This window comes from Balaenoptera acutorostrata, chromosome 2 (assembly GCF_949987535.1).
Source record: "Balaenoptera acutorostrata chromosome 2, mBalAcu1.1, whole genome shotgun sequence".
NCBI classification, from domain to species: Eukaryota; Metazoa; Chordata; class Mammalia; order Artiodactyla; family Balaenopteridae; genus Balaenoptera; species Balaenoptera acutorostrata.
In genome coordinates, this window is record NC_080065.1 from 54,311,123 (window position 1) to 54,332,681 (window position 21,559).

The 21,559-nt window shown below is 34.4% G+C and overlaps 1 protein-coding gene across 5 annotated transcripts in view; it reads left to right on the forward strand.

Moving 5' to 3' along the window:
• The window catches only part of RNF180 (ring finger protein 180), a 294,055-nt gene that overhangs the window by 232,641 nt on the left and 39,855 nt on the right, over positions 1–21,559 (forward strand). For all 5 annotated transcript variants that reach the window (XM_057541793.1, XM_057541792.1, XM_057541791.1 and 2 more), the window contains one exon: positions 3,049–3,174. In XM_057541793.1, coding sequence (XP_057397776.1) covers positions 3,049–3,174 — 126 coding nt within the window. The remainder of the gene's footprint in view (positions 1–3,048; positions 3,175–21,559) is intronic.

Below are 21,559 nucleotides of genomic sequence, written 5' to 3' on the forward strand. Positions count from 1 at the left end.
CTCCGAGCCCTACATCTTGGTCTGCCTTCAGATTTTTCTTAGTGCTTCCTCCAAATAATTCTGAGAAAGGTAGTACTGAATATTTTATTTGTTGCAAAATCCTGGAGTTCCAAGTTCAAATGCCACTAGAATGAAGCAACACTGTTCTATAGAAAGAACAACATCCTTGGGTAAGGTTTGTACAGTTTATAGCAGAGTGAGATAAGGTTTAACCTATTTAAATAAATTCAGGTAATTTTAGAACAGAAAAGGATTTAAGGTCATTTCATCCAGTGGTTATCAAATTTGACTGTGCATCAGAATCACCCAAGGAGCCTGTAGAAAGCACAGACTCCTAGGTCACATCCACAGCAATTCTGCTTCAGTAATATCTGGGCAAGGTCCTAGAATTTGTCTTTTTAACAAGTGCCCTCAGCAATTTTGATGCATAGCCAGGCTCCAGACACGTATTTTGGAATCAGTGATCTAGTACAATGCCCAGCAGACAGGAATTTAATTAATTTCTATATTTCTAGCTAGACCAGTAAAGTGCTAGGCACATAGCTATTGCAAAATAAATGTTTGCCAGAGATAGGGTAGAAAGTGAGTACAAAGAGAAGTTCAACAACTTATGAAAGGTGCCACAGTTAAGAAGCATTAGAACCCAGTTCTTGTTTGCCCCAGAAATGGAGGGACAAGGGCTTCTAGGTCCTCTCTTCTCCAAAGGCCTTTCAGATCAGTGTAATAAATAAAATCTTCCAACATCTCATAAGACTATGTTATGGACCCACGTATTTAAGTTCAACAAAATGTTGTAGGTACATCTCCCATCTCATTTTGCACATTTTAGTAAAGTAATTTCTCTGATCATAATTTTTGTAGGTATTATAAATATTTTTATGAACCCTTTTTTTCTTTGGTGCATTAATCACATGGGTTTGTTACATAGGTTAAAAGTGCATTGTGTAATAAGTTCCTCGAAGCTGGATAACAAAAATATCACAGTTATCATTATTACTTTTACCTCTCTCATCTACCCTCTAAGAGAAGTTTGATTTGTGACCAGCTTTCAAAACTGCAGTTATTGGCCGACTCTTACAAGAATGTCTTTTTGATCTGGTTTACTGAAATCAATTACACTTCCAAATAAGTTTTCATTTTAAGAGAGGGCAGTGCAGTGACATCCTCTGGTTTTGCATCATTTTAGAGCATGGCTACAAGCTCTCCAGAAGAAGGAGGAGGTGGAGAGGAGAAAGAGAAAGGAGGGGAATAAGAATTCTTGAGTTGCAAACTCTTCCCCTTGGTTTATATTATCTCCCACATGAAATCATTTACCCATGACACTGGTCTTATTTTTAAAGGCATTTAGGAAGTTGTGAGTCAATTTGCCCAAGAGTTAATTGTTAATACAATACCACTTATAGGATGTTTAATTTCTCAGAAAATACCCTGAATTACAGCTTAAGAATAAGCCCTGCAAGAATTGTTACTATAAGTGAATGTGTTATAAGTCATTTGATAATCTCTTCCATTCTCTTCATCAGTATGAATGACACTGATGAGTCCTTTTAACCAGGTAGTAGTGTCATGACCATCTTATACTAAGGGGCTGTTCACAGGCAGTGGGCAGAGTGGACATTGATAAAACAACTGTGCACTGCTGCAGAAAACACTGTGAGAATATCTGATCTGAAATGATTTAACTATTAAACATATGAAGGATAAAACATTCACTAGCCATAACAACCTCCAACATACACAATGAGTACACAGACTATGAAATTACTTTTTCTCTATCTTGTGTGCTTTAATTACTGGCCCTTGGGTGTAGAATGGGGAAGGGAGTTAAACAGAGTTGGGGGTTTAATACTTAACCTCCCTTGCTTGGAGTGGTCTGTTTTTTACATTGTTTCTTTTGCTGTTAAATGTAAACTTTGAGAATCTGTTTTCCCTGTGAATTGCTTAAGGAAAGAATCAATTCTGGGGAGTAATTAGGAAAAATAGAGATAATTTGATGTAACTGGTTTGAGAAGAAGCTCAAAGCCTGAAGGATGGAAACAGAGAAGATAGTACAGGAATAATTGTGGGATGAAAGTAAGAGGGCACCATTGATGGAAAGACTACTTCATTTCTCAGTTAGTAACCAGCTCTACACTGGCCTCCCTGAGAAGAACTCCATCGAACAGTTCAACTCGGATCATGCCTTGCTTTCCCTGGCTCGTATCTAGAGACTCTTATTTAAAGTGAATGTATGTGGGATCTAGTTCCCCCACCAGAGAGCAAACCCCTGCATTGGGAGCGCAGAGTCTTACCCACTGGACCACAACTAAGAGCCCACATGCCGTAACTAAAAGATCCTGCATGGTGCAGCTAAGACCCGGCACAGCCTAAATAAATAAATAAATAAATAAAATTTTAAAAATAAAGTGAATGTCATCATATGTGATCTTTGATTGGTATTTGTTTATTTCAAATGAATATTTTCCTTTTCTCTTTAACTCAATAAGTTTCTGAAAGGTTGAGAATTTATTTCTACATTTTTTAAACTTCTTCATATCAGCAGCATTAGCATCTAAATGGTCAACCCATCACATATGGAATGAAGTAAAGAGACTATGATGTAAAAAGTTCTAAGGATTTTTCCTTTTCATTATCACTCCTGAGCCATGATTACACTCTATTTATTCTATTGCTACACCCATAACACGTTTCCCCCCTTTTTTTGGTCTACCTGTTTATTTCCATCTTTTAGACTGCAGTCTTCTTAAGGGCGGGGCTATGTCTCATTCATCACTGTGTTCTCCATATCTGGTGTAGTATCTGACGTAGGAGCTGCTCAGTAGGTGTGTGTTCTATGTGTAGGCATATCTGTAGGCATATCAGAGTTTCATCAAATTCGGAGGAGTTAGGTTTGCTTGGGTTAAAAAAAAAGTTGACTCTACTTTTGTCTTCACTGTCTTAAAGAGATCTGAATTTATTATCAAAGTACTACAACAACCAATTTTCAGGTTCTTGCCATTTTACTCAAATTAATGTTTAAAAATACTATTTTCTTTTGCTTTACTCTAGAACTGAACAATGCCACAAAAACATTCTTTACTAAAGAATATTTGAAAAGAAAACAAAGCTTTCAGAAATCCAGCTCTGCAAAGTGGCCCCTACCAAGCCGCAGAAAAGCATTCCATCTTTTTGGAGGTAAGGAAGCTAATGCAAAAAAAAAGGAAGAAAAGAAAAAAAAGTCTGGTAACATTGTCCAAGGTCTTTTTTACAGCTGTTTGCTTTCTGCCTTAGATATATTAGTAGAAAAATATTTCTGCACTGGTCAATTTTAAGTAAGGATTTTGCTAAGTATCCTCTTACTGAAAGCTACAGGTGTACATATGAAAAAAATGGAGACTATACAGTAAGAGCAAAATCTGAGAAAAACTCATGATTAAATTTACTTTGCCTTGAAGTCAATAATGTTTAATATGTAGATAATGAACTCAAAAGTAACAGATTTGACAAAAGCTATATTTGACAAAAGCATTGGTATTCCTTATAAAGGTTTTGAACAACTCATTATCATAATTTAAGTTCATTTAATTTTATTGGTTCTAATCTCAGTTATATTTTAATAAATTATTTCTCTTTTATTGAAGTATAGTTGATTTACCATGCCATGTTAGTTTCAGGTGTACAGCAGAGTAATTCAGTTTTAAATATGTATGTATATACATATATATATATATATATATATATATTCTTTTTCAGATTCTTTTCCCTTATAGGTTATTACAAGATATTAAGTCTAGTTCCCTGTGCTATACAGTAGGTCCTTGTTCGTATCTATTTTATATATAGTAGTATGTGTATGTTAATCCCAAACTCTTAATTTATCCCTTCCCTGGCCCTTTCCCCTTTGGTAACCATACGTTTGTTTTCTATGTCATGGGTCTATTTCTGTCTTGTAAGTAAGTTCATTTGTATCTTTTTTTTTAAGATTCCACATATAAGTGATATCATATGATATTTGTCTTTGTCTGTCTTACTTCACTTACTACGATAATCTCTGGGTCCATCCAGGCTGCTGCAAATGCCATTATTTCATTCTTTTTTATGGTTGGGTAATATTCCATCATTCATAGATATAGATATATATATATACACACACACACCCCACATCTTTATCCATTCATCTGTCAGTGGACATTTAGGTTGTTCCCATGTCTTGGCTATTGTAAATAGCGCTGCTATGAACATAGGGGTGCATGTATCTTTTTGAATTAGAGTTTGCTCCAGATATATGACCAAGAGTGGGATTACAGGATCATATGGTAACTCTATTTTTAGTTTTTTAAGGAACCTCCATACTGTTCTCTATAGTGACTGTACCAATTTACATTCCCACCAACAGTGTAGGGGGGTTCCTTTTTCTCTACACCCTCTCCAGCATTTATTATCTGTAGATTTTTTGATGTGAGGTGATACCTCATTGTAGTTTTGATTTGTATTTCTCTAATAATTAGCCATGTTGAACATTTTTTATGTGCCTATTAGCCATCTGTATGTCTTCTTTGTAGAAATGTCTGTTTAGGTCTTCTGCCCATTTTTTGATTGGGTTGTTTTTTTTTTATATTGAGCTGTGTGTATATTTTGGAAATTAATCCCTTGTTGGTCACATCATTTGCAAATATTTTCTCCCATTCCGTAGGCTGCCTTTCTGTTCTGTTTGTGGTCTTTTTTGCTGTGCAAAAGCTTTTGAGTTTAATTAGGTCCCATTTGTTTATTTTTGCTTTTATTTCCATTACTCTAGGAGATGGGTCCCCAAAAAATATTGCTGTAGTTTATGTCAAAGAGTGTTCTGCCTATGCTTTCCTCTGGGACTTTTATAGTATCTGGTCTTACATTTAGGTCTTTAATCCATTTTGAGTTTATTTTTGTATATGGTGTTAGAGAATGTTCTAATTTCATTCTTTTACATGTAGCTGTCCAGTTTTCCCAGCACCACTTACTGAAGAGACTGTCTTTTCTCCATTGTATGTTGTTGCCCACTTTCTCATAGATTAATTGACCATAAGTGGGTGGGTTTATTTCTGGGCATTCTATCCTGTTCCATTGATCTATATTTATGTATTTTTGCCAGTACCATGCTGTTTTGATTACTGTAGCTTTGTAGTACAGGCTGAAGTCAGGGAGTCTGATTCCTCCAGCTCCATTTTTCTTTCTCAGGATTGCTCTGGCTCTTAATGTATTGTTGGAGTCAGTTTGCTAGTATTTTGTTGAGGATTTTTGCATCTGTGTTCATCAGTGATGTTGACCTGTAATTTTCTTTTTTTTCTGGTATCTTTGTCTGGTTTTGGTATCAGGGTGATGGTGGCCTCATAGAATGAGTTTGGAAGTGTTTCACTTTCATACTATTTTATTTTAATATTTTACAAGTTGTCCCACAAGTTTATTAGGACAAGTAGAAAGTGTCTGTGCTTTAGTGTAGAGTGTCTCATGCTTGTACAATGGACAAGGAGTACTTATTTCTGAGTTCATGTCTAACTAAATGTATGACCTCAGGGATATCATAGAAACCTCTTCTTTTGTTTGTTTCTGATCTGTAAGATGGTAATAATTATATATTCCTAATTAATATAGTTACAAGGATCAAATGAGCTGATGTGAAAGCACATTCTAAATTATAACTAATTGTACTATATAGATATAAGGAATTATCAAATTAGGGCAAGGCAATCTCTAATACCTTTTTCACCTTTGAGAATTTGTTATGTGTAATGATCAGACATTATAAACATAAAATATAATTTCGTATTTTATAAAACCATGGTCTGTCAGAACATGGACTACTGTGCAGTTTTAGTATTTACCCTTATGATGTTTTTGGGGGGTCTGTTTGGAGAAGCTCAGATATGGGGACCTCTGATCTTCAGGGAACAAGAGGGACTTCTACATAAGAAGACCAATAAGATCAGTACAGCAATGATGTAAACCAAAAGGAGGTAAAAACAGAGCCTTGTATGGTTGAGGCAAAAGATAAATTGAATTACAAAATCCTCAAGGTTTGAAGAAAGTAGTTTAAGGACAAATATAACTTTATACAGTAGTTTGAATGAAGAAAGTTAGTTTAAAGACGTTTTATAAGCACATACTGTTTTATAAAGTGGTAAGTAACTATAGAAACCTATTGTCCATAGATTTGGTATAGATCCATTTTAAAATATATTACATTTAGCCCAAAATATAATGTGAAATTCAGTCTTACTTAAAGGATTTCATACCAAAGAAGAGAAAATTTATTATATGAATTATGTGCTTTAAAAGATTCCTTTGTATCCTACCTTCTACTCTATACCCACATTTTAAAAAGAATGAGTCACTTTTCTGATAACCCCTCAATATCCTTTGTCTTTTTGTACTCTGGGGTACTGAAGCTATAAATTAAATATTTGCTTCTTTGTGATTTCATCTTATTTGTCCTCCCCATAGAAGTCCCACAGAACTTTAACTTTTTATAAGTTTTTATGGAGGAGGTTCAAGGTAGCTTTATTATACAACCTAACCTAAGCAATATATTACTATCAAGAGCTCAGCTATGCTAAGCAAGGCTCAGCCCAAACTGAAAGAGTAAAGCCTTTAATCACTTGGTACAGTCGTGTAAACAAGAATGTAAAACCGGAGGAAATGCCAACCCCGCACCCCCAGTATTCTATTTTCCCCCATGGAACAGTGCACTGGTCCAGGGTCAGGTGGACCAGGACAGATGTGGGGGTAATCTTATTGTTGAGGAGGCCCCGAACAAAAGGCCTTGGCACTTTTACGGGCCCTGAAGGGTGTATATGTGTGTGTGTTGGGGTTTTTTTGGGGGCTGGGGAGAAGGGAAGACTAGGAGTGGAAAAGTACTGGGTACTAATTCAGAGTGGGGAAAAGTATCTTTAAGGTTTCTCCCTAATACCCCTCTGAAGAGGTCTCAGCAGAGGTCCAGAAGAAGCCCTCTGCCCAAGCCCTCAGATAAAGGACCCAGGAATGCAGGTGCTGAGGAATGTAAATATATGAAAGAGCATCACAGGCCAGGGGCCTGAGACCTTGATTGCAGCTCCTTCAGAGATTGTAATGCACTGGCTTTACACCAAGTCTGGTGTGGGGAGGGCAGCTTTCTTCTGTGATGCCTACCAGGTAAAGCCTCCATAATTGCCTATGGTCAGGCCTGAAAAGCCACACATAGGATTTTAATCACAAACCAGACTCAATTACCAGTATTACTGAAGCACCTTCTGTACTTCTTCTTTGTTTGCTTCCTGCCTCCCCTGAATTTTGTATTTATCATTTCTTTGCACAAGTAAGTATACATATGTATACTTAATCAATGTTATTTAATTTTGCTTGTCTTTGAACTTTTGCTGGGGTAACAATGTATGTATTCTATATTTGCTTTTTCACTCAGCATTATGTTCCTTGCATTTGTCTTTTCAGTGAGCGTAGCCACATTCATTTATTTTTACTGCTATACTATCACCCACTATGTGAATACGGTACAATTTATCTATTCTCCTGTTGATGAACAACTGAGTTATTCCATTTTTTGTTTATAAACAACACTGCTGTAAATATTATTTTCATCTCTCCTGGAGCAGAAGAGTTCCTCTAGAATAAATGCCAGTAGCAAACAGCTGGGTCATAAGAAAAACACATCTTTAATTTGACTACCTAAACCAAACCATAATCCTAAATGACTGCTGATCTATCACCAACTTTGTTTACCACATTTGATGTTTTCAGTCCTTTAGATTTTGCCAGTCTGATAGGTATAAAATGATATCTCATTGGGGATTTAATTTCACTTTCTCTAATTACCAATGGGGATTGAAAATAACTTTATATGTGTATTAGTTATAGAATTTCTTCATCTGTGAAATTCCTTTACAAATTTTGTCCATTTTCCTATTGATTGCATTTTTCTTGTTGATTTTTGATAGTTTTAAATTATTTTCTGCTGACTCCTTTTTTAATTATATGAATGGCAGCTATCTTCTCCCATTTGTGGTTTGTCCTTTCACTCTATGATATCTTTTATTGAATTGTAGTTCTTCATTTTCTTTATCGTCTTTCTGGCATGTATTATCTGCCTTAAGAAATTCTTCTCTATCCCCAATGTCATAAAGATATTTTCCTGTGTATTTTTCAAATATTTTTAAAAAATATTTTATTTTTCAAATATTTATATTTCAAATATTTTGGAAATGATTTGTGTTGTTGATATTTTCTGGGTTTTGGAGGGGGGGTTGTGTTATAGGGTAGGGATCCAGTCACTTTGGGATTTTTTCCTATTTAATTTTTTCCAACCACCATTTACTGAAAATAATTCATTATTTCCCCCACTGATTCACAGTGCTAATCTGTTATATTTTAAATTTCCATTTGTGTGAGTCTATTTCTGAGGTCTTTATTTGGTTCCTTTGGTCTATATGTCAAATCCTGTGCCAATACCATACTGTCTCAATTACTGGAGCCTTGTAAGAAGTTTTGATATCTCCCTTCAAACTTGTTTTGCTGCATGAGTGTCTTGGCCTTTTTTTTTTTCTTTTTCTTTTTCTTTTTGGCTCTTTGAATTTTAGAATCATCTTGTCAAGTTCCATGAAAACCATGTTGGATTAAGGAAGGAAGTTCCTATTCAATGCATGAGTCAATGTGGGGAGAATTGACATCCTAATAATCACTTTCCCCATCCACTAATTGGTTTTTCTCTTCTTTTATTTAGATCTCCTAAATCTTTAATGTCTCTAATAAAATGTGATAATTTCCTTTACAAATGTTTTATACGTCTTTTGGTGAGATTTATTCACATGTATTTGCTATGTTGTCATCCTCTTTTCTCCTCCTCTGAACCTTGAGTGCATATAGTTGCTCCAGTCCCACTTCTTAATTAGCGGCTACCATCATCACCAGTCCACACACTCATCTGTTTCCTTTTATCCTCATATCCTACTTTCCATTATGTTGAGTTTATTTAATCTGTATCTTTTTTATTGTTTTCTTAAATTATGTTTATTGTTTTCTGTGCGTATATTTTAATTTACAGGAATGGTGTCATTATATCTTGCACTGTTTCTTATCTTTTTCATCTAGCACTAAGCTTTTAGATGCATCTGGGTGGCTATGTGTATTTATAATCTGTGGGTTCTAAATAATGTTCTCCTAAGGTGTGCATCTACCACATTTTATCCAACTATTCACTGACTGGAACACAGAATACCTCCAACTCCCTGCCACTACATGTAATACTAATGAATATCCTAATGTGGACCTTGTCAAAATTTATTTGGCCTATAGACTCAGGAGCAGAATGTCTGGGTCACAGAATATGAATATACTTAATTTGACTAAATAATGCCAACAGTTCCCCCAAATGACCAGTATAGATACCTATTAACAGTGCATGAGGGTTGGAGGAAATTAGAACTATGGAAAATGACAAGCGTTGACAGAGAATGGGAATTAGGAACGCTCAGTATTGATTTAATTTGCTTTTATCTGATCTCTAGTAGTTTAAGATCCCTACAAATGCTCATCAATCTTTCGGATTCCTCTTCTGTAACTGCTTTTCTAATTTTTCTAAGGGGGTTTCTGCCCTTATCAGTTTTACAGAATTTCTTGTATATTCTAGATATTAATCCATTGTCTGCTTTAAACACTATAAATCTCTTATCCCATTTTGTTATCTGTATATTAAGTTTATCCATGGTGTCCTTCACTGAAAAAAATTCTGAACTTTAACGTAATTAAATCCACCTTAAGTTTGCATTGTCATTGTGTTTTGAAGTTTTAAGAAGTTCTTACCCATTCCTAGGTCACAAAGGTTTCTGCTTAGGTAAAACTATGAAGTTAATATTAAAAAACCTTTCTCATTTATGTCTTTATCTAGAATCTACCTCTTATCATGTGTTACAAAGGGTTCATGTCTTTCTTCAAATAATAGCCCCCTTTTCTGAATATTAAATAGTGATGCTGGGTTTTGTTAATTATTCCCTGTTGTTGTATAGAAATGTCCTTGTGGGATTTTGATCCCATATTCAGCAACCTTCCTAAATTACCTTCAGTTTCATTATTTATAGGGTTTGGGGGGCTTTGAATGAAGACAATCATATCTGTCTTATATGTAAATAAAGACACATATCTTTCAAACTAATACATACGTTTTTTTCTTCTTTTTTTTCTTGCCATACTTTCTGAGCGAGGACTTCTGTTTGATTTTGAATAGAAAAACCGATAGCAGCATCTCTAATATTAAAAGGAATATTTTCATGTTTGCCATGAGTAGAATTGTTGCTCTGCATCTTGGGTAGATACCGTATATCAGGTTTTAAGAAAGTTCCCATCTGTTCCTAGTTTTCTCTTAATCTCTTTCTTGAATGGATTTTTAATTTGGGGATTTGTTTCAACATTTTTGAAATGACTATAATGGATTTACTTCTTCAATCTGTTAATGTGCTGAATTACATTAATAAATTGTAGGAGATTTTCTAATGTCAAACTGCTGTTGTATTCTTGGGAAGAACTCAACTTGATCATTTTTGTGCATTGGTAAACTTGGTTTGCTAATTCAGGCTTCCCCCACTATGTGAAAGTAGAGCATTCCTGTGAAATTTTTCGTAAGCCAAAAGGGGTAAAGCAAAGAAACAATTACCTTAGGACACATCTTGCTAATGGATACACAAAATAAACTGAGATAAAGCACAGATGCTCACAGACACAGTTCAAGCTATGGCAGCCTGATGCTGAGATGTTGGCTGTAATCCTGGGGAAGGAGCTTGGTGGTGCCACTCTGCCTGCTGGGGGGGTGTGCTGCCTCTGTGATGGCTCCCTGAAAAACAAACGTAAAATTCTTTTCTCGATTTTCCTCTTTTTTCGTAAAAGCCAAAATCCTTTTCAGATTTCTTTCAGTTAGTGAAAAGAGGTACTAGTTTAGGCCTTTCGTAAAAGCAAAAGTGGCATAAAGTGAACTTTTGAAAAGCGGGGAATACCTCTTTTGCTTGAGGTTCTTTTTTTTTAACATCTACATTTATGAGTAAGATTGCCCCTATATTTCCTTTTTCAAAATGTCTTTGTTTTCTCGATTTCTTTTTTGAATCAGTTTATATAATTTATCTTTTTGCTAGGAATTAATTTTTTCTGTTTTAAAATTTTTTGACAAAAAGTTGTTTATATCATTTAATCTCTCCTGTATCTATAATTCTGTTCTCTTTGTATATTAATATTATTTACTCATGCCCTGTTTTTTTCCTGATCTTGCTAGATATTTGTAAATTTTATTATTCTTTTTAAATAATGAATTTTTGAAATTGACTCTATTGTATCTTTATTTTCAATTTCATTAATTTCTGCTCTTTATTAAATCCTTACTGCGATTTTTGGATTTATTCTGTCCTTTTAATACCATATTAAGGTGGCTTTCTAGGACATTAATTTTTATCCTTTTAATTTTTAAAAAATTATTATTTAAGGTCATAAATTTCCCTCTCAGTAATCTCAGTAATATATTGTAAGCAGTATTTTTGTTATTCTTCATTTCTGATTATTTTTCATAAGAATAAAGCACACTTAATTCAATATTTATTGAATCATCTTGGTTAAAAATAATGAAATTGTACAAAATTAGGATCATACTTGAAAATTGGGATCTGTGATATCCATATTATACCACAGTACTCAACATACCATGCCATCCATGCCATGTTGTTTTCTCAAAATTGTTTCTTTTCAGCTTAATTTTCAGAAGTTGGTAGAAGGAAGTAAGGTGAGAAGGTGGGGGATATAACTGGAAAGAATAGACATTGCCATAGACGCCTTTGGCTCCGTACAATTAGTGTTCTTTCCACAAAAACAAAACATTTTAACATAGTTTTAGATTTCCTAATTAGTGAAGTTCATATCAACTCTTTTTGAATTCATTCAGCCATAAAGCTCACTCACACTTACCTAGTACAGACCCATCCCTTTCACACTGTCAAGCAGTGTCTTAGAGATATTGATGAGTAAGCAGACATGTTTTAATTTTTTTCTTACAAATACATATTTTATGTGTTTATATATAAAATGGGTTATGTGAAAAGGAATGGAAATATTCTAGATAAATGTGAGCTAGCACTTTACATCTCTTATCAGATACCAATTACACTGCTGACTCTGTCAATCTTAGTTCCTTCCTCTGAAGTACCTACTGTTTCCAGGCATTGCATCCTCAGTTTATCAGTATCTAATTGACATGATTTTCAGCCATGCCATTGGTTTCCTAAGAAACCAGTTTTACATATGTGTGTCTGTGTGTGTGTACATATATGTATATATACACACTTATAAAGTTAACCAGCTAAGAGGTTTTACTAAGATCTTTTTGCCAAAAAAAAAAAAAAAGTTGTCCACAGTGTTGAATTTTTATTTTCTAAATATACTCAAGTCAAAGGAAATAAAAGTCATGATTTAAAATCCAATGTGTTAATTTTTTCTGGCAATAACAAGAACATGCAGCTGAAGTGAAGGTGTTTGAGATATGTTTGTGACAAATCCATTCATTTCTCGTAAAAGCCTGGGGAATTGTTTTATTTGCTCATTAGTTCATCTGAAGGTGTTAGATTGATTCTGCAAGTTTAAATATGCTCAGTATAAATGAAGGAATATTCACATGGGAAAAAATGCTTATCTCTAATAGAGAACAAAACAGTACATGATCAAACAGCAGGAGTTTAATATAACCCAGAAATCTGCCTTCTCAGAAAATTGGAGGTAAAATCAGAGGGATTTTAAAATATGTTGTAGATGTGGTGCTGACTTTTAGTAGAAAGTTCATTAACCTTTACATTTCTTCTACAACTACAACGATTTTATTCACAAGATAATTTTTTGAAAGGGCCTAAGAATTCTGTCTTTTTCTTTCTATTTATTTTCTAATGGGAGAATCAGGCCCTGTTTTTGCTATAAGGTTTACTAATGAGTTTAAAATTTCGAAGCCAAACCAGTAATAAGTCTTACAATATCAGAAACTACTTTAAAAACAGGTAGTTACATGCAATCCCACTAAAATATAAAATCATAGATTCTAAAGAGTTAGAGAAGATACATAATGTAACTTCTCCAACCAATACAAGAACAGCCTCAACAGTCATGCTCAGAGATGGACGTCTAGATTCTGCTTATCACATACAATGACAGGGAGCTTACTATCTGAAAAAGTAAGTTTGTCCATTTTAACAACTCTTTCAGATAAATTTCTGTGTAAATGAAATCTGCCTTTTCACAATTTCCTTTTATTGGTTCAAGTCTGTTTTAATCTTCCTCCATAAGACTGTTCTTCAAATATACAAAGACATATATGATGTTCTCTGGAAGTCTTTATTCCACACAGAAAATATCCACATTCCTTCAACTGTTCCTCATGGAAGCTGGTTTCTAGGTCCTGGTTACCTGTTCCAGGGATACTAATGGGACTGGAAACCGTGTCAATTGGATACTGATAAAATAAATTGAGGGTGCAATGCCTGGAAATGGTACATATTTCAGAGGAAAGAACTAAGATTGACAGAGTCATCAGTGCAGTTAATCCTGATGAGAGATATAAGTGCTAGCTTACATTTATCTAGAATATTTCCATTCCTTTTCACATGACCCAGTGTTATTCTGGTGTTGAGTCATGGAATTCATAGTCTCTGTCTAAGGCTGAATAATTCAATTGGGCAATGAACTCAAAATTAAAACACCCTTTTCTTCTATATTAAGTTTATGATTGAACCAAATTATAATACAAATTGTACACTTTGTTCAAATATCACCACTTTATAACTGTTATTTTTTAAATTACCAGAAGTTTTATCCACCCCCCCACACGCACACACAGACACACTCTCTTACACACATAAATTCTATCCCTTTCTTGGTTTCACATATATAGAAGTTGCTTTATTGATCCCATATGAAGTACGATGTTGGTAGGAAATGCTACCTTCATTTACAAATACTTGCATACATAACATAAATGCATACATATGCCTGTACATGCCCACTCACTAACCACAGGACCACTGAAATTAGCACTGGAAGCAAATTCTTATGGTGGGAGAGGGTGGCTGCATCTGACCTTGACCCTGAGCTCACAGTTTTAATACTGTGCTTTCCCATTACTAATGATTTCCCTATGTACCCTGCAGAATAGATGACACAGAGTTAAAACGTTTAAACATATAATAAGGTGACTTTGGTACTTGACGCTGAATTTTTTGAACCTTTGATTAAGAGAGACCAGAAAGGAAGTGAAGGAACACAGCCAAATTCAAACTGGACTGTTGATGTCTAAAGACTTCAGAAATGTTCAAGTGTTCTAAGGTCTGACCACTGTATGACATTGTTAGGGCAGTAGGCAATATGTGTATTCACTGTGAATTATCCTGGAAAATTGTGGTCAATCTTGGAATAAAAAATGAAGGTTGAGGAGATGGGACTTAAGAGAGGTAATGGAAAACTTCCTGCATCTCTGAGAGACCCTCTGGTCACTTTATCCTATTCTATAATCATGATGAGTGGTGTACCCTTGTGGGTGATAGTGGATATGCACCCTAGCATGCAGAGGTGGGCAAGGCGTATAAAGGTACTCTGAGGATGCTTCTGGGTTTGTGCAATGGCTGCATGTTATTCTTTGTGTTTATTACACCTTTTATCCCAAACAATCAGAACATGTTGTGAAAAATTATAGCAGATCTCCACTATGCTGTGGACCTGTTACATATATGAGATGCAGAGCTATTATCTCTTAGTTCGGCACTGGAAGAGTAGCAATCTCATTTGATCATCAGCAACAAAGTTGAAATTGACAGATGAGGAAACCTGGTTAGAGGGATGCATGGGACCTGATTTTGAGCACAAAAATAAGAAAACAGCCACAGAACTCTGAGAAATGCAAGGATAAACACAGGTCAGGCTTATTATTTCTTACAATAACAGCAGTGGAGATTTCTTTCTCTAGAATATAGAAGATATAATAAGATACATGAGGATACAATAAGTGATGGCAAGTCATCACCCTCAATGGCAATATCTGGGAGTAAAGTGATGAATTAGAAAAATTATACTTTTAAATAAATAAAAGATCTATGGAAGGCTAGGTAAGTAAAATTCCAGTATGGGGCAAGTCCCCCAGGAAAGCTAATATTGCCAGCTATTGGCTTCTCTGGGAGTATTTTCTGAGTCTGGGAATTATCTGAGGATCAGTCTTGCCATAGGTAGAGGACTCTACTAGAGGAAAGAGAAATCAGCTGAGGTTTTGGCAACCACATGGACTGACATGTCAGGTAGGAAGAGGAGTCTGAACATATGGCCATATGAGACATTTGCTGAGAGCTGTGGCAGTACAAGAGGCTAAGCAGTTGGCCCAAACGAGCAAAATGAAATCTCCAACAATCTCACAGAGTTTAGAAATCAAGCCATACTGTAGAGAGGCCTACAACAAACACATAGTAAGAATCCTCCTTAAGACATTTACTGTATTTTAAACCCATGTAGGATGAAAGACAAAGGAGTTACTTTCACAACCTCTGAAAAGCAGAACTTTCAGATTAGAGGAGATAGAGACCTGCTAAACTCTTAACCAAAAAACCCAAAGGACCATGCTCAAGGAGGGGTCAGGACCTGAAAGCAGGGTACAAATCCGCAGTCCCATAGTGGACTCCATAGGGTTTAGGACATCAAGTCCCATTAAAGGAGCCTGCAACAGACACAACATAAATCATGCCCTTTTAAGCCATTTAAAATCAGAGGTCGACTGAATCTAATTAAAGCTGCAACCTAACTTCAACCTCAATCCAGCTTATTAATTATTGAGTTGAGACAATGAGTCTCTCACTCTGTCTGCCTGACAAAAGGGCCAACCCTCTGTGGAGGGAAATAATACCTACTTCAATCTCCATGGATAATTCATACAATAAAAAATTATGAGACATAATTTAAGAAAGGAAAGGTTAAGAAAATGTGGCCAATAATCAAATGTTGACCTAAAATAATAGGAACAACCAGTTATTTTACTAGCAAAACGGGTTTATTCAGAAAGAACAAAGAATTACAATTCAGGACGTGCACTCTGTGGCAAACCACAGACAAGTCCAGAAAACAAGGGAGATAAATGTCCTTTTACAGAGGAGAAGGGGGAGTTAGAAGAGGCTATTATAAACAAAGAGCCCATTGGAGGAAACTGGGAGTTCAGAGTGTATTGGCTTTTCATTGGCTGAGTTGTGACAGCCTCTTATCAGCGGGGCTGTTGCTAGGTCAGGAAAACGTCTTCCTTCCTCCTGCTGGGTAGGAAAGTAGGAACCTTCTTCCTGTTGGAGATGCAAAGCAAATTTTTTATAGTTTGTTTCTATTTGCATTTGTCATGACAGGTGTTATGAGTGTTCTTGGTGGAAGTGACCTAGACTTTAGAGAGAAATTCTAGGTTTCAAATCATTTATATCTGAACGTTGAGGAAATTTTCATTAAGACATTGCTGAGACTATAGATTGCATCTCTTCAATCCATCTATAATTAACAAATTTTAAATTCATCTTATTTAATGAGCACTTCCCTGTTTCTTAGTTTTTCTCTTGTATAAATATTGGGGTTATTATGGTGCTTTCTGATAAAATTATGCATGGAGGCATACATGACCCTGTTGACCCTAATTTGCTCTTCTATATATAAGCTAAAGATTGGATAATAATCCTGTACTACTCATATTATGGACCAAAGCCCTCCATTGTTCATAAGCCATTATTTTAAATGTACGATTTTAAATCATAAATTTATTTTAGACTCAAAAAAATCCTGAAGTTATGGATTCGAAGTTATGTAAGGAATTTTTGGGTTTTCTTTTTTTTTTTTTTTTTTTTGCAGAATATGATTATATTTGCACAAAGTATTTAAAATAACTAGCTTCTAGAGAAATTACAGTTTGCATCACTTATTCCTTAGGGAAAGTAAAATGTAAAGTACTCAGTCTCCTTTCAATCAATCAGTCAAGAATTTAGCTTGATGATACTAATAAAGACATAAAGAACTTCCAAGAGAGATAACCATCCGCATTCATAATTTTAAACCAGAATTTCAGGAATTGGATGCCCTAAAATAAATTAACTACAAAATAAAACCATTATTATGAAACACAACTTTTTATCTCGTCTTGGAAATTTCCAAGGTCCTCAATTAACTTGAACAGATGAAAAAAATTTTTTTGGCATGAGGGAGGAGAAGAGGTAAGGTTTTGTTTTGTTTAGTTTTTTGGAAGCAAAACAGTTCTGGGTATTGGTTTCTGATATTTCACACTATGACCTTAAATGAATCCCAATCCCCTGGTCATATCCCAGACCAATTAAATCAGAATCTCTGGAGATGCATCTCAAACATCAGTAGTAATTAAAGCTCCCCAGGAGAGCTTTTGTCCAATATGCAGACAGAGTACTAAGGCTGAGATACATTACTCTAGAAGCTGCTAGGATTTGTGACTATATAGCAAAACAGAATGTGGACTCAAAATGGAAAGGTACCATGCAAAGTCCTTCTATTTATTCTCTGACTTCCAGGCAGTATCATATCCATGCTATTATGAAGAATGAATTAATCAGACAGAATACAATGTTATAAATAAAGGAGAGGATTAGTGTTTTTCTTACACTGAAATGAAGTTAACTCTGGCATAATTCAGTGATAGTTTAATAGTGCATGGCAGTTGCCCATTTGTTTTGGATCATAAATATAAATTTAATTTGAAACTACAGTGCAGATTTAAGAAATCTGCAAGTAATGGCACAAATTAGAGTTTAGCCAATATGCTGAGAACAACACCTCTCTGGGGGAAAATGCCATGGGATATAACAAAGTGTTTATTACTTCCATGTTGTATCCAAGGCACCAAATCTATTTGCCTATTTTTTCATCTGTAAAAAAAAAAAAAAAAAAAAAAAAAGAAATTACATTTTTAAAAATCTGTTAAAAAAGGAAAGTGGGTTGAAATGGTTATCAAGGTAGTCTCAAGAGAGGAAAAGAAGTTGCAAAAAACAAAAAAAAGTATGTAGAGAAGGGGGTAGGGACAATCCCAACTTCTTTCCTTTGGGGATATTAAGGAGTATGCTAATGATCTGAAGATATGCTTGAAAGTTCCAGGACTTTTTTGCCAACTGTTGGAGCTACTGCCGTGATTCACTATACCATAGCTGTAGCTGTATCTTTTGTTTTTACAGTGAACATGAAATAGAAGGGCTTATTTATTATGGCTTTAAAAAGATGAATATTAAATGAGATGTTTACTCACAAATTTCAACAGCTATTAGAGTATTAGTTCATTAAAATTAATAAGCTAATATGAAACTGTTTTAACATTTCCAGATTTATAATTTGCTACTGAAAACTTGGAAACAACTGAACAGATGTAAACTTCAAATCTTTACCTTCACTAGTATCAGGCTTGTGCTATAATTAAGCAGAACAGCTTAAGATATTTAAAACAAAAACTTCATAACTGTGCTGACAATGAAATGGTTTTTATTAGCAAAGGTCTACTCTACATACACGTTTTAACTTTTCTAGGAAAATTGAGAAAGTTGAGAAATTTTAGGTTACTACTCTTTTGTGAACAATTCTATTATTTTGGTAATACAGTAGAGGTTCTGCTGTTTTATATTATCACTTAAAGTATATGATCTACTGCATTTCTGATGGGCTGAAATATTATATTGGATATAATGCAAGATTATGTATAAATTATATATTTTAATAGTAGAATCTGAAAATATAATCTGTCTGGAAACAGATTATCAGACAGATAATATTATTATTATATTATATATATAATATATATAATATAATAATATATAATATAATAATATATATATTATATTATTATATAATATATAGTATAATAATATAATATATATATATTATTATATATAATTATATTATTAATAATATTATGTATTATTCTGTTTCTGGAAACAGAATCTGTCTGTTAATTTTTTCTTCAATACTACATTTAAATATCCTTTTTCTTAAAATAGCAAGGAGAGAAAATAATAACATATGGCACAGGAACTGCTTTTTCTTTTGTTACTCTTTCTGGTCTGAGAAAATGAAAGGCCATTAGGTTAATTTCTAAAAGTATTACAAGAGAATTTAAAAAGAGACAATTTAAGTAACTAGAAACTTTTGAGTTCATTCTGAAATATGTATTATGCTTTCAGTTTATTTTATTCTACATTGCTTATGTGGTATGTCCTAAGATTCCATACAGAACAAGAAAAGAATAAGGTTACTAGTTTATTTTCAAAAGAGCTTATACAAACAACTGGTGGCCGAATATGAGACTTTTCAAGCTGATTTGATAATATGACTTCCTGTGAAGTGGGTGCTGATTTCTCAGGAATAGTAGCAGAGATTTGAAAAGATAAGATGAATCTTAAGTAATAGTGCCTTTTTAAATTCTCAATAGGGAAAATAATCTCTCAAGCAGATAAAATGCTTTTTTTTCCTAAACTGAGTTGTCATTGAATTAATGGAGTCTGGGACTTCCCTGGTGGTCCAGTGGTTAAGACTCCATGCTTCCAATGCAGGGGGCGTGGGTTCAATCCCTGGTCAGGAAAGTAAGATCCCACATGCCACACGGTGCAGCCAAAAAAAAAAAGAAAATTAATGGAGTCTGACTTTTCTGAACAACATTTCCTATCAGGTTGATCTCCAAAATATTTAACAGCTAGTAACATAATATTTCTAGTTACATAAATCAAAAATTAGAAAATATATTCCTTTTCATTCACTTAAGTGACTGTAAATATTTATAAAACTGATAACTAGCTGATATAACTAATAGCATAGATTACTAAATCATTTCAATAATTTCTATCTGTAGACTTAGAAATGTTATGAATAATTTTTTGATATAGATATTGCTACTTAAATGAGGCCCTGTCTGAGCCATGATCTGACAAGGTAACAAACTTTAGTTATGAATTTAACTACCCATGGGTCATTTTCTTAACTCCTTATTTTGTTTCAAATAAGGGACCCCTACTGTGTTTCTCAAAAGGAGTCCTATTGGTCTTTTGGTCAGGACAGTTCTTCATTGTATGAGACTAACCCAACATTGCTGAACATTTAGCATACCTGACCAGAAGTACACCCTTCATTTATTGTAACTAACAGTATCCCCCCTTATATTTCCAAATATCTCCCAACATCACCCCATGGAGGTTACATACAGATTCAAACATTAATGAAGGCTGCTTATTCTTTTTTTCCAGCTTTATTGGCAGTATCAATGACCAAAAAAAAATTTTTTTAAGAATCTAAAGTATACAGTTTGGTAATTTGATATATGTATACATTGTGAAAGGATCCCTCCACAGTGAGTGAGGTAACACAACCATCACCTCACGTTTTCTTTAAGTTTTTGTTTGTTTGTTTTTTGGGATTTTTTGGTGAGAACATTTAGGTTCTACTCCCTTAGCAAATTTCAGTTATACAATACAGTGTTATCAACTATAATCACATTAGGTCCTGAGACTTTATTCATCTTATAACTGAAAGACTGTACCCTTTTACCAACCTTTCCCTATTTCCCCCACTCCTCAGCCCCAAACAACCATTTTTCTACTCTGTTTCTATGAGGTTTTTCTGGTTTATTTGTTTTGTTTTTGTTTTGTTTTTTGTTTTTAGATTCCATGTATAACTGATAGCATGCAGTATTTCTTTCTCTGTCTTGCTTATTTCACTTAGCACAATGCTGTCCACATTTATCTGTGTCAAAATGGCAGGATAGGATTTCCTTCTTTTTTAAGGCTGCATATTATTCCATTATATATATATATACCACCCTTTCTTTATCCATTTACCCATCAATGGACATTTCGTTAGTTTACATACCTTGGTGTATATCTCTTCCAGATAGTGATTTTGTTTCCTTTAGATATGTACCCAGAATTAGGATTACTGGATCTATGATAGTTCTATTGTTAATTTTTTGAGGAACCTCCATATGGTTTTCCATAGTGGCTGCACCAGTTTACATTTCCACCAACAGTGTGTATGGTTCCCTTTTCTCCACATCTTCTCCAGTATTAACCTCTTGTATTTTAGATAATAATCATGCTACAAGCTGTGAGTTGATATCTCACTGTGGTTTTGATTTGCATTTCCCTGATAATTAGTGATGTTAAAAGTACCTTTTTATGTACCTGTTGTCCAGTTGAATGTTTTCTTTGGAAAAATGTCTCTTCAGGCCATTTGCCTGTTTTTTAGTTGGGTTATTTGAGTTTTTACTATTGAGTTGTACGAGTTCTTTGTCTATTTTGGATATTAACCTTATATCAGATACGTAGTTTGCAAATATTTTATCCCAATTCATAGGTTGCTTTTTCATTTTTTTGATGGCTTCCTTTGATGAGCAGCAGCTTTTTTTTTTTTTTAATTTTATTTATTTATTTATTTATGGCTGTGTTGGGTCTTCGTTTCTGTGCGAGGGCTTTCTGTAGTTGCGGCAAGTGGGGGCCACTCTTCATCGCCATGCGCGGGCATCTCACTATCACGGCCTCTC